This window comes from Pseudonaja textilis, chromosome 1 (genome assembly GCF_049901715.1).
Source record: "Pseudonaja textilis isolate UNSWEBS1 chromosome 1, rPseTex1.2, whole genome shotgun sequence".
In the NCBI taxonomy this organism is placed as follows: domain Eukaryota; kingdom Metazoa; phylum Chordata; class Lepidosauria; order Squamata; family Elapidae; genus Pseudonaja; species Pseudonaja textilis.
The window spans coordinates 292,955,139-292,970,227 of record NC_141990.1 but is presented as its reverse complement, the minus strand read 5'-3'; the positions used below and the strand labels follow the sequence as shown (position 1 = coordinate 292,970,227).

The window sequence follows — 15,089 nt, the reverse complement described above, 5'->3', positions numbered from 1 at the left end:
GCACATTTTTATTATATTTTGCACATTTTTGAACTTTATAATATTATAATATTTTATTTTTACCAACATGATGATGTTCTCCATTTAGCCATGTTCTACTCTTAGTGAATCTATGGGCCAGGACTCTCCACATCTTCCAATCTTGCATTACTTCTTTGAATTTTTCTATGCTCTGACTGGTATCAGCTTTGATGGTGTCCAGCCACTGTGTTCTTTGGCAGCTGATTTCCTTTTACCACTAACTCTTCTGAACATAATTACTTTCAGAATTCCCCCACAACATGGCCAAAATAAGTTAGACACAGTTTTATGATTCTGCCTTCCAGTGACATGTCTGACGCTCTCCGGTATGTGTGTGTTAGTCAACTTTGCTATCCAAGGTAACAGGATCCTTCTTCAACCACCATAGTTCACACAAGTCACTTTTCTTCCTGTCTTGTTTTTTTAATGTCCAATTTTCACAATCATAGGTGGCTATGGAAAACACACTAGACTGGACTAAGCCACATTTTGTTGCCACACTAATGTCTTGCTTTTCCACATTCGGCTCATGTTCATCATCGCACTGCAGTCTGATGTTTGTAGATGTTTGTAGAGGCCAACATTCTCACTTTCTTCTTTGATTTCCTTGATCAGATGTTCCAGGCTAGTTTTTTTTTTAAAAAACTGTGCATATATGACTATCTAAAAATGGCTTTGTATACTTTTTCACTTTTTATTCTATCATGTGAGAGTGTATTTATTACCTTATCATACATTTTGCCCAAGAAACATGAAGTGAGAATATATTCAGATAGGTTTGGCTCAGGTTCAGAAATTTATGTCTACAAGGAAAAACTATGGTTAAGCAAAAATTGTTAATTAAACATACTAACTACTGTTTGATAATAATTGTGGGTTCAAAAAATCCCAACAATTCATTCTGAATTGAATTTGGGCATATGCTTGCTTATTTTTGGCTTTTGGCCTAGTCCAAGCATATATTTTCAAATAAATAAAAGAATGGTATAATAGAGAGGCTTTGCAAAATTATATGCTTTTATAATGATTGCCTCCTGCTTACATTATATAATATATAACATATAATAACTGTTACAGGATTGTTCCCTCCACCCAGCAAATGTGGCTAGAAAGTCCAAGGTCCTAGATACACGTGGCCTGGCCAAATGACACAAGGGAAGCACTCTGTGTTATATGATACCTTAAATTATAAAGCTTGGAATTTGTTGGCTACACAGACATCATCATTTTATCCCCCAGTATATTTGAATTTGAAGCAAAGTTTTTTTTGTTATAATGTTTCACCTCAAAATAACCATTGTTTTGGAGATCTGGAACTGGGATTTATACCAAATTTGTCAGCTCTGGCATAATTTAGTGACCTTCTGGTTGGAGTCACACATCAAATTTAGTCATAATGTGGATGAGTTTACTTTTGACATGCTCAAATGTGTGAACTCAGTTACTGTAACTACTTAGCTTGTGATAGGAAATCAGCCAATTTTTATCCACTAAGTCATATTTAAGCAAATGATGGGTTACAGTCATACCTAAAGTCAGTTGTAATCTTAGACTTGTCTATCATGGTGCCCTTCAGGTGTCTTGGACTATAAACCTCCAACCATGATGCGTAGATTTGTATGAGGTGTAATCCAAAGCTACTGAACGACATTAGATTTGAGAAGATTGTTTTATGTAATGCACAAAACTTAAAAAGGTGCGTGCATGGGACGGAGGGCAGGAAGACAAGAAGCAAAGATAAAGCACAACCAGTGGCATATTTTTCTCTTGTCCTTGTCTTTGCTCTTCCCTAGGGCCAAAAGGCAATAAATGGTCGGATCCTTAGCCTGCCCTATAGCCATGTCCCTGACAATGCCAGCCACTTGTGCTTATCCCTGCACAGTCTTAAAAGGAAAGGGAATTTAAGGTTGAATTCTCTGCCTCTTTACCTCTTGTTTTCAGAAAACGATGAAGGATGGCTTTTCTGGATTGTATCAGAACGCTCTTATTTGCAACACTATTAAGACAAACAGGTTTCCTATGCTACAAAGACAAGGGAGTAGGGAACCTGAACCTGTCCAGCCCAATCTGAAAAATGTGGATTAGAGAAGGCACCCCATTTTTTTTCCTTCCATACCAGGATTTTTGTTGTCCTATTGACGCAGCTGGTCCCAAAGTCTAGATGAGACCATCCTTCTTGGGGAGCCTTTCCGTCTTTTATCCACGGTTTTCTTCTCCCAACCCCCCCCCCTCGCCCTTTCCTTTCTTCCCCCCAAATAAAACCTTTTAATGGGTGATTCGCGGAACAGCTGCCTCACGCCTTTAGCACTCCAAGCCCCAGGAAGCAGTGCGGGTGTTGTTGTTTTTTTGCTATTATTATTATTATTATTATTAAAGGCTCTAATTTCCTTCACGCGGGAGTTCATCCAAGGGGCTCTCTTCCGAGTAAGCCAGCAGCCACGCTAAGGGGGATCAGCTCGCCGAAATCAACAACCTCGCTCCCCGCAGCCTCCAAAACCCGGCAGGCGAACTTCGATTGCCCCCACCCCCACCCAGCCACCCCCGCTCCTTTCCCGCGGAGGCTACAGTAAGAGCCGCCGCCGCTCCTGCGCAGGGAGAGGGAAAGGCGGCGGTGCCTTCCGCGGGCAAGCGCCTCCGCACGCGGGTGCCATAGCAGCGGCGGCGGCGGCGGCGGCGAGGAGGGTGTGTTCTTGAGCCCCCTCCCCTCGGTGTCGGAGGTGGAGAGAGGAGGAGACCGGCGGCGGAGGCGGGAGGAGGAGGAAGTAGAGGCGGCAGAGAATAGCGGGCAAATGGAGCTCTGAAAGGCTGCGAGAGCTCCAGAGGAAGGAGCTGCTTCGATTCGCCCCTTTCGTCGCCCAACCCAGCCCGGCCCAACCCAGCCGGGGCTCTGGCTTATAAACTCTGAAGTGCCGCCGCCTCCGCCTCAGACGGCGGTTTCCCCCACCACCCAAAAAGCCCAGCCGCGCCGTCGCTACCCTCCTATCTATTCCCTCACCCGGGCGGGAGGAAAGAGAAAGCTCTCCCTCCGCCGGAGGCACCTTCCCGCCGGCTCGGAACCTTTCCGGATTCGCCGAGCCTCTCGGAGGGCCTGCAGAAAAGGGTTGCACCGAACTTGCTGCTGCTGCTGCTGCTGCTGCTCGCTCGACCGCCCTCGGCTCGCTCCTTTTTGCCTGCCCGCCTCGGCCATGCCCGTCGGTGGCGTTGAGGAAGTTTCCTGATGGCTGCTGAGAGGTTCCTCTTCTCTTCCATCCCTACCTCGCCGCTCCGGCCGAGCCTTGCGGTGCTTTCCCCTCAAAGCCGCCTCTGGGTGAAATGCTGAAGAGCTGGGCCCCCTCGTCGCCTTTTCCCTAGTTCCAAGCTTTTTTGTTTTGGTGGGGTTTTTTTTGGAAACCGAAAACGGGCGTCCTCTTAACGGCCGCAATTACTTCGGAGTAAGGTGTCGGCATCCTTGGCGAGAGGGAGGGGGAGAATCCTTCCCAGTTCTTCTCTTTTCAGAAGAAGGGCATGCTCTGCTGAAGGGGGGGGCAACAAGATGCAGACCTTCTTGAAAGGGAAAAGGGTCGGTTATTGGCTGAGCGAGAAGAAAATCAAGAAGCTCAATTTTCAAGCCTTTGCAGATCTTTGCAGGTAAGGATTGGCAATCTTAGATTAGTTGGTTGGGGGAGGGTATGTGGGGTTGTTTGGGTGAGAACTCACTGCCCTTCCTCCAGGGCTCCGGGAAAGTTGGTATTCCAGTTGTTTCTGTCTTGGATAAATACTGTACTTAATTATCTATTTAACACATTTGGATGCCACCTAGTTATGAGACTCGAAAAAAAAAAAGGATACCTGCCTTTTCTAACTATCAAGACTAAGGTGTGCATAAATTCCACCTGGGTTGAACTTCTGTAATCCCCAGCCAGCATAGTTTTGAAGCAGGTTGGCTGGAGAACTTAATGATTGTCACTTGGGGCTTTCAGCTGTGTGAAAAATGCCAGTTTATTAAGAAAAAGATCCAGGGAGAATGTGAAAAGCTTTCAGTTTTCATTGGTTTCACTTGATGGAACTAACAGATTGGCTCCTCCACTTAAGTCCATGATTGAGTCCACAATTTCTGTTGCCAAGTGAAACATTAGTTAAGTGAATTTTGTCCCGTTTTATATAATCTTTCTTGATACAATTGTTAAGTGGATCACTACAGTTGTGAAGTTAATATGGTTGAACCTGGCTTCCTCATTGATTTTGCTTGTCAGAAGGCTGCAAAAGGTGATAACCTTGCCCTGAGACACTACAACTCTCATAAATATGAGTCATTTGCTAAGCAACCAAATTTTAATCATATGACTGTGGGGATGTTGTAAGGGACGTAAGTGTGAAAAACAGTCAAGTCTTTTTTTCAGCACTGTTGTAACTTTGAACAGCCATTAAATTGTAAGTTGAAGACTACCTGCATAACGTGAAGCTTTAGGAGTGATGTAAAGTGCATTCATTGTAGGCAGTGCATGTTTGAAATAACATACTGAAGAAAGTTATAGCCACCCTTTTTTCTTTGATGTTTGTGAATTTTCTTTGCCACATTTAAATATATCATATAAATTGATCCATAAAAACAGGTTCCTTCATTTTGAAACAATCAGTAAACAAACTGGAAAATTAGGCTTCCCATAATACTGTTTTTGAAGAAACGTGGTATAATTGTGTACACATATCTCCCTCAGTTTCCCTTTTTCTTTTCAAAAATATCTTGCATCCTTTCAGTGTTATTTTTCTTTCCCTCCTAAGTGCAGTACTAAATTCATATGCTAAGATAGGCCTAAAGATTAGCATTCTTTTTTTTTCAATTAAGTACTACAACACTCAAAAGCCATGCTCCTTCCCATCCTCCCTCTGGCTCTGCTAGGCTATTTTGAGTTCAAGCTTTCAGACCTTGTTAATTATAAAACTAAGAAATATTTTTGTTTCTAGTTGGGACTTAATATAATGGTTCTTACTGGTAACTGGATGAATGAGCTAGTTGTTTTGCTATATAGCAAAAGCTATTGAGGTTTTTCATATAACCACCCACTTACTGATAGTAATGTTAACAGGATATATGGGGAATTTCTGAATGGTTTAAATAGGAAAGTTTGTAACTGTAAGTTTATTTATTACATTTCTGGACCGCCCATGTCATCTAAGTGACTAAGTACCAAGCAGTTACCAAACAAAGCTGGTATTATTTATGACATCCTATTACTGGTAGTTGCTGCTTTTTTCTAAAATTATTATCTTTCTTGATCAGCTAAATTCTGCAAATCAAAAATGTTAGCTTAAAACCAATAGCAAATGTACATTTACTACAGATAATAACTGAGGCTTTATGGATTTTATGCAGACATAGCTTTGATTGTTAGTACTTCCAGATATGGTTATTTGTATAAACAAAAATAAAACCTATTCAGTATATCTAAATCTAACCAATGGTTTTTGGCTATAAATGTTGTATTTGAATTCTTAATTGTTTAATAGGGAAAGTAAAGGAAGAGACAAACATCCTTCCAGTTTGTTAATCTCCCTAAAATATTGGACTGTATCACCCATTACCTTAAAAATGGGACTGAAAAAGTGTTTATCTGTTTCATGCTTCAAACTGGAGGAAACAAGAACAAGCTAGAAGGTTGGGTTTGGGGCCTATTACTATGTATTAATGTCATGGATGAGGAACTGAAATGTATGCTTATAAAATTTGCAGATTACTAGAAATGGGATAGTATAATTACCCTAGAAAATAACAAAGTTAAAAACAATTTGAAGAAATTAACTGAAAATAACATTACATTTGCCTTTGTTAAATCTTAGAACTTTTTTTTTATGGAGAAGAGAGGGAAATTAATACACAATTAGAATATCAGCAACAGAATTTATAGAAAAGAGCTTGAAATTATAATTGGTTTTAAGATGAATACTGAGATAAAAAGGCGTACTTGACACTAGACTGCAAAATATACTTCCAATTAATAGAAAATATTTTACTCTGTCCATCATATATCACCTAGAATACTATGTTCAATTTTGGGCAAAACACTTTTAAGAAGATTGAAATTAATCTGAATAGATTAAGGTCAGTAGGAAGGTTGCAGAAACTGTGTGTGTGTGTAACTTTAAGAAGAGAAGTTTGAGGGAGGTTGTTAGACAAATAAGTCTAGCTAGAGGAAAAAAATAAATGAAAGGTTCAAACTCCTTTGTCATCCCAGTAGATGGACTAGTAATCTGTAGGAAGGCAGAAATTTTAATTTTTTAAAAAAAAAATAGAAAATACTTCTTAATAAAGCAGTTGAATAGGGCAATTAGTTTAATAAATGAAGGACTTTTATTCATAGGAGATACTGAAATAGAATCTCTGTGTGCTTTAATTTGAACTCCAATTTTTTTGTAAGTACAGTATTTAGTTCAGATAGCCTCATGCCTTGTCAGTGGTACTATTCCTAAGACTCTTCTAAAAAATGTCTATTAAAGCATGGATTTACACTGAAAACAAAATAAAATTTAGTTTCCCTACATCTTTGTTTTCCTTTAATATTCCTTTGCCAAATTTTCCTTTTGATTTATTAAATAATAATAGTGTGATATTTTGCAACATCTTGTTTTTTTTTTCTTTAGTTATGCTATAGATCACATTTCTCAGCTTTAGACAACTTTAAGATGTGTGAACTTCAACTCCCACAGTTCCCTAGTCAGCATGCTGGCTAGAGAATTCTGGGAGTTGAAGTCCACACATTTTAAAGTTGTCAAGATTGGAAAATGGTTTGATAATATCACAATTATTGTATATCTTAGTGCTTTAAAAAAATTCTCTGTGTGAACTTTCTGTTTTTGGGAAAAAGCTCTTTTTTCTGATTGTTTCCTTGCACTGCTTGTAATAGCGTCTAAGACAGAGGTGGTATTCAGCAGGTTCTGACCAGTTCCGGAAAACCAGTAGCGGAAATTTTGAGTAGTTCAGAGAACCGGCAAATACTACCTCTGACTGGAGATTTTACAGTATCCTTCCCCTGTCACGCCCACCAAGCCATGCCTACAGAACCAGTAGTAAAAATATTTGAATCCCACCGCTGGTCTAAGACCTGTAAAATGTAACTACACTGAACTTCCTTGTTAATATTCCACTTATATATAGATTTAAATTTGGCAGCACTCACTAGATTAGTGATGGCACATTTTTTGGGTTTGGCATGTCAAAAATTCAGAAAATACCAAACTTGACTTTGGTCCCCCCCCTCTCTCTCTCACACACACACACACACAGACACCCACACGCGTCCTCTGAACAGAAACAATTCTCTATCTTCCCACTTTCCATGCCACCCTGAACAGCATCAGTTGGTAAAGCCAAGGTTAGGTCTGAATCTTGACTTTCACCCTATTTATCACCGCTACCATTGAAAAAGGCCACTTTGTGCTATATCCCAAGGCATGATTGCCCAATGGCCTAGTGTAGCCCAGGATCTGGGCACAATGCTTATGTTCGGGTGGTGTCCTCTTTCTGTTAATAGACCTCTGTGGTCTACCCAAGGCTCTGCCCCAGGTTGCACTAGACCTTTGTTCTTGAAGCAGCTACGGAGAGTGCTTTTCCATGACCTCTGCAGCCTCCAAAACCTATTGAAAAGCAGACCCTGTTCTCTGATTTTTCTGAAACTCCAGAGGTCAGGAGAGAGCATGCCACTCTTGTATGACTTCCAGAAGGTCTACAGACTGCACAAGAGCAAACCCATTTGTGTGGCTTCTGCAAATTACACAGGAATGGGGTGTGATTTTGAGAATAGCTATATAGCCAAAAATAGTTGAGAATAATAGAACATAAAATGTATGTTTAAAACACAAAAGTGAAAAAAGGGGATTTTCTGTCTTTTTTTATAATATTTGAGCAATGGGAAGCCAATAGTGGATAAATTTGAAAGAATCCCTTTTTAAATGAAGTATTTTAATTGACTGTAACTATAAAGATGATAATTTTAAAGAAATGTTTAGAGTTTTAAAAAGCACAAAATTAGAATAATTTTTTTCCTTTATGGCTGTTGGTCAAAGAATTTAAAATAATTTTGCTATTATACATGACAGTGCAGAAAATCTAGTAAGTGCAAATTAAAATACATATTATTTCTCACAACAGGAAAAATGGCGGGGGGGGGAACGGATCTGGTTGAGATGGCAATGTAAATTGTTTTAAAGATTTTATTTGGTCCTGTTTCCATTGGAAAATTGTTTCTGGTTTTGATGCTCGAAATAATAAAAAACATAGACTTTCAACTGAATAATTGCATAGCTCCGTGATGGCGAACCTATGGCACACGTGCCACAGGTTGCACACAGAGCCATTTCTGCTGGCATGCGAGCTGCAGGCAAACTTACCTCACTGTGCATGTGCGTGCCTCACAGCTGATTTTCGACTTGTTTTGAGGCCTTTTTCGGCCTCCCAAACGCTTGAGGAAGGCTTCTTCAGACTTCTACAAGCTTTATAGGCTGAAATCTAGCCCTGTTTCATCACTTCTGGTTTTTCGGAAAAACCAAAAAAGGTCTCATACTCAGCTGTGAGGCTCAGTGCAGGTAAGAGGGTGGTGGGGGTGGGGTGGGATTGCACGCGCATGTGTAGGGGTTATGGGGAGGCACGCATTGCCTTCTGGGTGCTGGCACACGAGCATGCAAGCACATGCACAGTTTTTGGCACAGGAGCCCCAAAAGGTTAGCCACCACTGGTATAGCTATAGAAATGGCTTGTTATAACTAAATGGAATCCCAAAAGTAGAGACTATAATAGTATTTCACTGTTTTGGAAATAGTTGAAATTCAATGCATCCCCCACCTTTTTAAAAAATATCTTACATCTCTTTTAATCTTTATTTTCATTGTATTTTATATTATAATAAACCTTAATAAAAATCCAAATAGTTGTTGGGTGTTGATGAATGCTGGTGTGTCACCCAAAACATTGTGGCATGTCATCTTTGACACACTATCTTCAATTTAATGAACATTGGTTAGTAGACTTCAAAGTAGACTTTGATTTGTAGCAAACAAATCAAACCGTGCCTGGACAATTTGAGCAATTGTTTAAAATATTGAACATTTCTAATATCCAATTCTGTGAACCTTTTCAAGATGGTCACATGATTGGTTTACACCTAGAAAAAAAAAAGAATGAACTCTTATTGCCTCTTACTTTTGATGGTATCAGTGCTTTTGAAAATAAAAGTTAAAATAAACTCATTGTACATATTTAATAAGTATGTGGTTAGTTACTCATTATGTACTTCAATGGGGGTGCAATGGCTCATCAGTTAAAGATTCGGAGCTTGTCAGCTGGAAAGCTGACAACCTGGGTTCAAGACATGAGCGCTATGAGACAGGTGAGCTCCCGTTACTTGCCCCAGCTTCTGCCCACCTAGCAGTTCAAAAGCATGCAAATGCAAGTAGATAAATAGGTATTACTTTGGTGGGAAGGTAACAGTGTTCCATGCGCCTTGGCCACATAACCACGGAAACGTCTTCAGACAACTCTGGCTCCCTTGGCTAAGAAATGGAGATGTGTACTGCCCCCTAGAGTCAGACACAACTGGACAGGGGAAACTTTTTCCTTTACCATACTTCAAGAATTGGAAGCAGGACAGTAATAAGGTGGTATTTCATATATTTCTGCCTTCCACTGGAGCAAACAGGAAGATACTTGCTGAATCTGCGAATTTTTCCTTATAGATGAGGTAGGGTAATTATTTCATGGAGAATGAATTTAATCCACACTTCCATTTTTAAAAAATTAAATAGGGCATCTAATTTAAGTTAAATTTAATTAAACACTGTTAGTATTGAGCATAGACCAGGGCTGTCAAACTGGATTTCTTGGAGGGCCAGATCAGCATTGTAGTTGTCGTCGGGGGAGGGGGCAGGAAGAGACAGGATGGATGCCTGCTGCAGTACTCTGCTGGCCAAAATGGGTTGGGGGACACCTGAGGCCCCCCACGTCCCGTTTTGGCTGGCAGGGTGCTGCAGAAGGCGTCCAGGCTAAAAATGGGCCAAATGTGGGTTGCCTACTCCCCTATGTCACTAGCAGAGGCATTGTGGGCCAGTCTTCTGCTATTTCCAGCCCGGCCCTGCTGGCTGTATCTAAGCACCCTGTGGCCCACATCTGACCCGTGGGCCTTTAGTTTGACACCCCTGGCATAGACCATTAGATATACTAGCATAAGAGATGATCCAAATATAAAATATGTTTATACTGGGACATTAATCACCTATTTAAAAAGTAATGAAGTATATTGTACATCTTCCAGGAACTTTGATAAACTAAGAATTGTAGAGTTTTAATATTTCTTTGTTAGATCTTTGCCTAGTGCCAACTAAGAGTTTACTTTAGATTCCAAAGTTAATATTAAGCACATTTAATGACATGCTGCTTTGTAATAATCAAATATTTTCAGTAGAAGGGATAACCAACTATTCTAATGAAGTTCTAAAATCCTGAGAAATCTAGGTTTTAATTTGATTTGTTCAATGTTTGTATTAAAAACAAAAATGAATTCTATTAAATATTGTTGGTATCTTGATTAGCTAAGCTTTATTTAAAGCACTAAGATAATTGTAATGTTTTCTAGTCAGGAAAATTTTTGTATTAGAGCTCTTTTCACTGTCTTAGATGGTCTTATGTGGTTGTCTCTTCATTTAACTCATGACAACAATGATTTTCTTTCCATTCATTTTCTCATTTTTCTCCTCAAGCTAGTTTATGCCTTCTGTGATTTCTGTATGCGTATGTGTCATTCTAATTGACCTGAATATTTAAACAGATAAACAGAATTGGGGAAGTGAGATTGTTGCTTGGGTTACCTCTAGACTATAGACTTTGCCATATTCATTCATTATTGCATATTTTCTAAATAGAATCAACCACATAATTGGAATGCAAGGTGGCATTGCAAAAGAGAATCTGTATATGTAGGGAAGCTAATTCTTTTGTTATCTGCAAATCTTCTCCTAAAATGCTTACCTAAGCTGTTCCTTTTTTTCCCATTGAACGTCACCTATTCCTGCCTGTCTCTTCACACAGAAACATTCCGAGTAGGCAAATTCATAGATGATGCTTGGATTACTATTCGACAGAAACACCAAGAAAACTTTGGTCAAGAAATAAGTTTTTAGACTTCTTTTTTGCCACTGGGAAAAAGGCAAGAGAGTTCAATGAAAGCTATTGAAAGTCATTTCATAAACACCAGCTTAAGTGAACCTGAAGGGAGGAGGAGTGAGCAGGAAAGAAACCCAAGATTGCCTTGCCTTGATTTTCTTTGATATAAGACAGGAGAGGGAATCTCTAATCATACTTTTAAGATTCTATTATTTTTCCTTATAATATTCTAGTAGTTCTTGTGGAGGCATTGGGAGGCCTAGGGCAGGCAGGCCTGGGCCTATGCTAGGTCTCCCAGGGCCTTCTTCACCTTGAGGTTCCCTGTGCTCAGCTTAATGACTTGTGTGTTTAGCGGCCTCATCAGGGACAGCAGCAAGTGTGCATTGTCAAAGCAAGGCCATCTTACTTAACAGCTGTCATGACCCATAATGAACAGGCTCCATTGCAGTCCTGTGACGAGGACTACCTATACACATGTGATTTGTACATTATGCCAGGCCTTGAAATGCCATTTTTAAAGTTTTGGTGTAAAATGTTGCATGACCCCAATCTGTTCTTATTTATTCATTAAATATTTCAATTAGCAGTGGACTCATATGTTTCTCATTTAGTACCTTTTAAGCTAATATAAATATTAAATTATTATAAAGATAGTGAGCAATATTTCATGTATGAAGGAAAATACAAAAGTGCTGTAGGGGGTGTTGATTCTTGTAGCCCTTCTTTATTTAACAGACATTTTATAGTATGTGGAGCTCTCTTGGACTATGAGAAAATAAATTTGCCCTAACAAAACATTACTTACATTTTACCATGTTTTAGTCTTACCAAGGACGGAACAACAATAAAAATTAATTGAAAGACAACTATTCTTGTTACACCAGTTTTTGAAAAGGATTCCCTCCCTCCCCCATTTTTTGTATAATTTTGAGGCACTATAAGTAGGAAATATTTTGCAGAAATAGTGCATATTTTAAGGACAGACTCGGGGGTACTAAAGTATGTCACTTATAGAATGACAGAATAGCTTCTGCTGCAGAGAAAGTGGACTATAAATTTTGTCCTTAATTGCCACAGTTTTTTACAAGTCCCTATGGAAGATGACCTGCAATTATGATTTGACTGAACTGCATTTTTAATGCAGTGTTTGTTAAGTAAATTGAATAGAATTGTGCTTGATTTTTTTTGTTCCCCTTAACACTTAACATGAAAAAGCCTAAAAAGTAATGCTTGTGTATGCAAGAAAGCTTGTATACTACCAGTATCTCCTGATACTATTGATTGATGAGTAGAAACTAAATGTTTCTTACTTGTCATTAAAAGGACATAGGAAAGTAGTATGTCTGATACTACTGATTATTTTGCATGGACATCAAGTTGATAATTGCTCTGTTAGCAGAAACATGCCAGAACTATGTGGTGAAACACATATTAAAAGTGCCAAGGTCAACTTATGTCATTGGTCAGGAATGGCTCCTGTCTGAAAATCTAGGAAACTTGCTAATCTGTGCATAAGCGCTTTAGGATTGCCTGTATATTAACTTTCTGAAAATAATTGATAAGGGAGAAAATCCTATAACTTTTATGTCCCATTAAATCTTTGGCTTGGTTCACACATACAAACATGATTTGTTTGTTTATGGTTTAATATACTTGCTTGGCAATGTGGTTGGTAGTAGTTAATGGTTTAGCATGCTATGCACACTCATTAGGTTGTGGTTTATTCTGAAAAACATGGATAAACAGTGGCTAAAGTGACGCATACCAGTTTTATGTCTTTATGAAACCTCAGTAACTAGTAACTGCTTCTTAAGAAAATGACAAGCAGTTGCCCTTTGAGATAGCTTCACTAAGAATGAAGAAAATTGGGTGAGACTGTAATTATTTAGCTAGTCCTACAGCTGTCATACAGACGGGTTCGTTAATCAAATTGACAGCTAGTTATACTTGGGATATTTTGTTTTTGAAATAATTTGACTTATTTTTTTATCCACATAGTTGGGCAGGGGAAATAGGTTGCTAGTTTTCTGTTTTGAAATAAAGTAGCTGAAGTTTGGTGTATTGTTTTAAATATTTTAATCTTTTCTACATAAATGAAAGGCAAATTTTATTCTTTTCAAAAGTGGAATCACAGTGCATCTTCAGATTTGTTGGAGTTCAATATAGTTCTTCACGGTTAATGACATTCTTATCCTTGAGAAGTATCCAAGATTGATTCTGTCATATCTAATATTGTCACTTATTAACACGCTGATGGTTGCTAGTAAATGATTTGCCCAATTATAAAATTATAAGAGAAACTATTTTATGAAATATTTATTGATTATGTACCATATGACTGTGCCAAACTAATAATTTAGTTCCCCAAACTTATTTTTGTGTTTAGAATTTGATTTTTCAGAGTACGTCATCTTCAGCACACCCAGAATAACTGGGGTTTCATGAAATGTATTTTGGGGCTGCAAATTCAGTTTTGGGGAAACATATCTATATACCATACGCTGTTATAGTATTCAGTGGCCAAAATTCCCAAAGCAAGGAAAAGTAGCACCAGCAGCTCCTTTTGGAGATATTGCTTATATTGAGTGTATGCCAGCCTGGAAGGATGAGTCATTTACAGCCCTCTCTGAGCTGTTTACAGAGTAAGCATTTTGCCCCCAACAATCTGGGTTCTCATTTTACTGACCTCGGAAGGATAGAAGGCTGAGGCAACCTTGAGCCAGTGAGAACTGAACTGCAGAACTGTTGGCAGTCAACAGAATTAGTCTGCAGTAATATCTTAGCCATTCAGCGGTTTGAATCCCTAGCACCACGTAACGGAGTGCGCTCCTGTTACTTGTCCCAGCTTCTGCCAACCTAGCAGTTCAAAAGCATGTAAAAATACAAGTAGAAAAAATAGAGACCACTTTGGTGGGAAGGTAACAGCGTTCTGTGTGCCTTTAGCATTTAGTCATGGCCACATGACCATGGAGATGTCTTTGGACAGCGCTGGTTCTTTGGCTTTATAACGGATGTGAGCACCACCCCCTAGAGCCAGAAACGACTGGCATGTATGTGCGAGGAGAACTTTTACCTTTACCTAATATTTTAGCTAGAATTCAACTTGTTCTCTAAATTTTTGTTGGACCATTGGCCCCTATTAACTCTTGTGGGTAGGTGGAGTATTGATCTTAGATAATAGCTCTTTTCTCATTTCTTTCTGAGAAATAATCTCTTTAAGAACCTGATTTTTCTCTTGCAGCATATGTCAATTGATCTGGGTAGATAGGTCAAAATAAATGTGTACCTGTTACTATTACATGGGTTCTATTGTACACTGAGAAACTTTGGGTTTATAAGAAGAGGATCTTTATTTAATACATTAAAAATATTAGATCATAGCAGTTACATATTTATCTTAAACTTTGTATCAGTTCTATAAGTAAAGCAATTGTGCTTCCAGCAAGTGAAATAAATTTGCCAACACCCTAACCAATAGCTTCCATCCATTGAAGAAAATAAATAGTATTGTTATTCAATGGCATTAAATTGGTACATAGTTCTCTGTTTCCTATTAAGGACAAATTGACTACAATTTTAATGTCTCCATTCAGTCTTCCAGTGCTACTACTGCATTGTGGTAACAGGAAGTTATGGCGCAAGCAAAACTTACTAACTTTGCACTCATTTGCTCATTGCTCTTTTCTGCTTACTCTGAAGCAGTTACTTCCTTATTAGCCTGTTGCCTTTAACGTACACAGTTGCACAAAGGGCATTGTTTCATGAGAGATCTGGCACATAACCCTTTTCCTGTAATATATTTTCTTCCTTAAAGTTAAAAAGTAACAGCCTAATATTATTTTATTGACTAACTCTCCCAGAGATACTTGTTATTACATAGAGACAATTGCCTTGTCTCTATGTTTTCCTTACCTCTGATAGATGCAGAGCATTCAGAGTA

The 15,089-nt window shown here is 38.8% G+C and overlaps 1 protein-coding gene across 2 annotated transcripts in view; it reads left to right on the top strand.

Annotated features, from left to right (window-relative positions):
- The first annotated feature begins 2,775 nt into the window (after window positions 1–2,775).
- Window positions 2,776–15,089, top strand: part of ITPK1 (inositol-tetrakisphosphate 1-kinase) — a 129,485-nt gene continuing 117,171 nt past the window's right edge. The window contains exon 1 of one of the 2 annotated variants that reach the window (XM_026713311.2): window positions 2,776–3,648. In XM_026713311.2, coding sequence (XP_026569096.1) covers window positions 3,554–3,648 — 95 coding nt within the window. In that variant the 5' untranslated portion in view covers window positions 2,776–3,553. The remainder of the gene's footprint in view (window positions 3,649–15,089) is intronic. The other variant, XM_026713303.2, reaches the window with a different exon arrangement.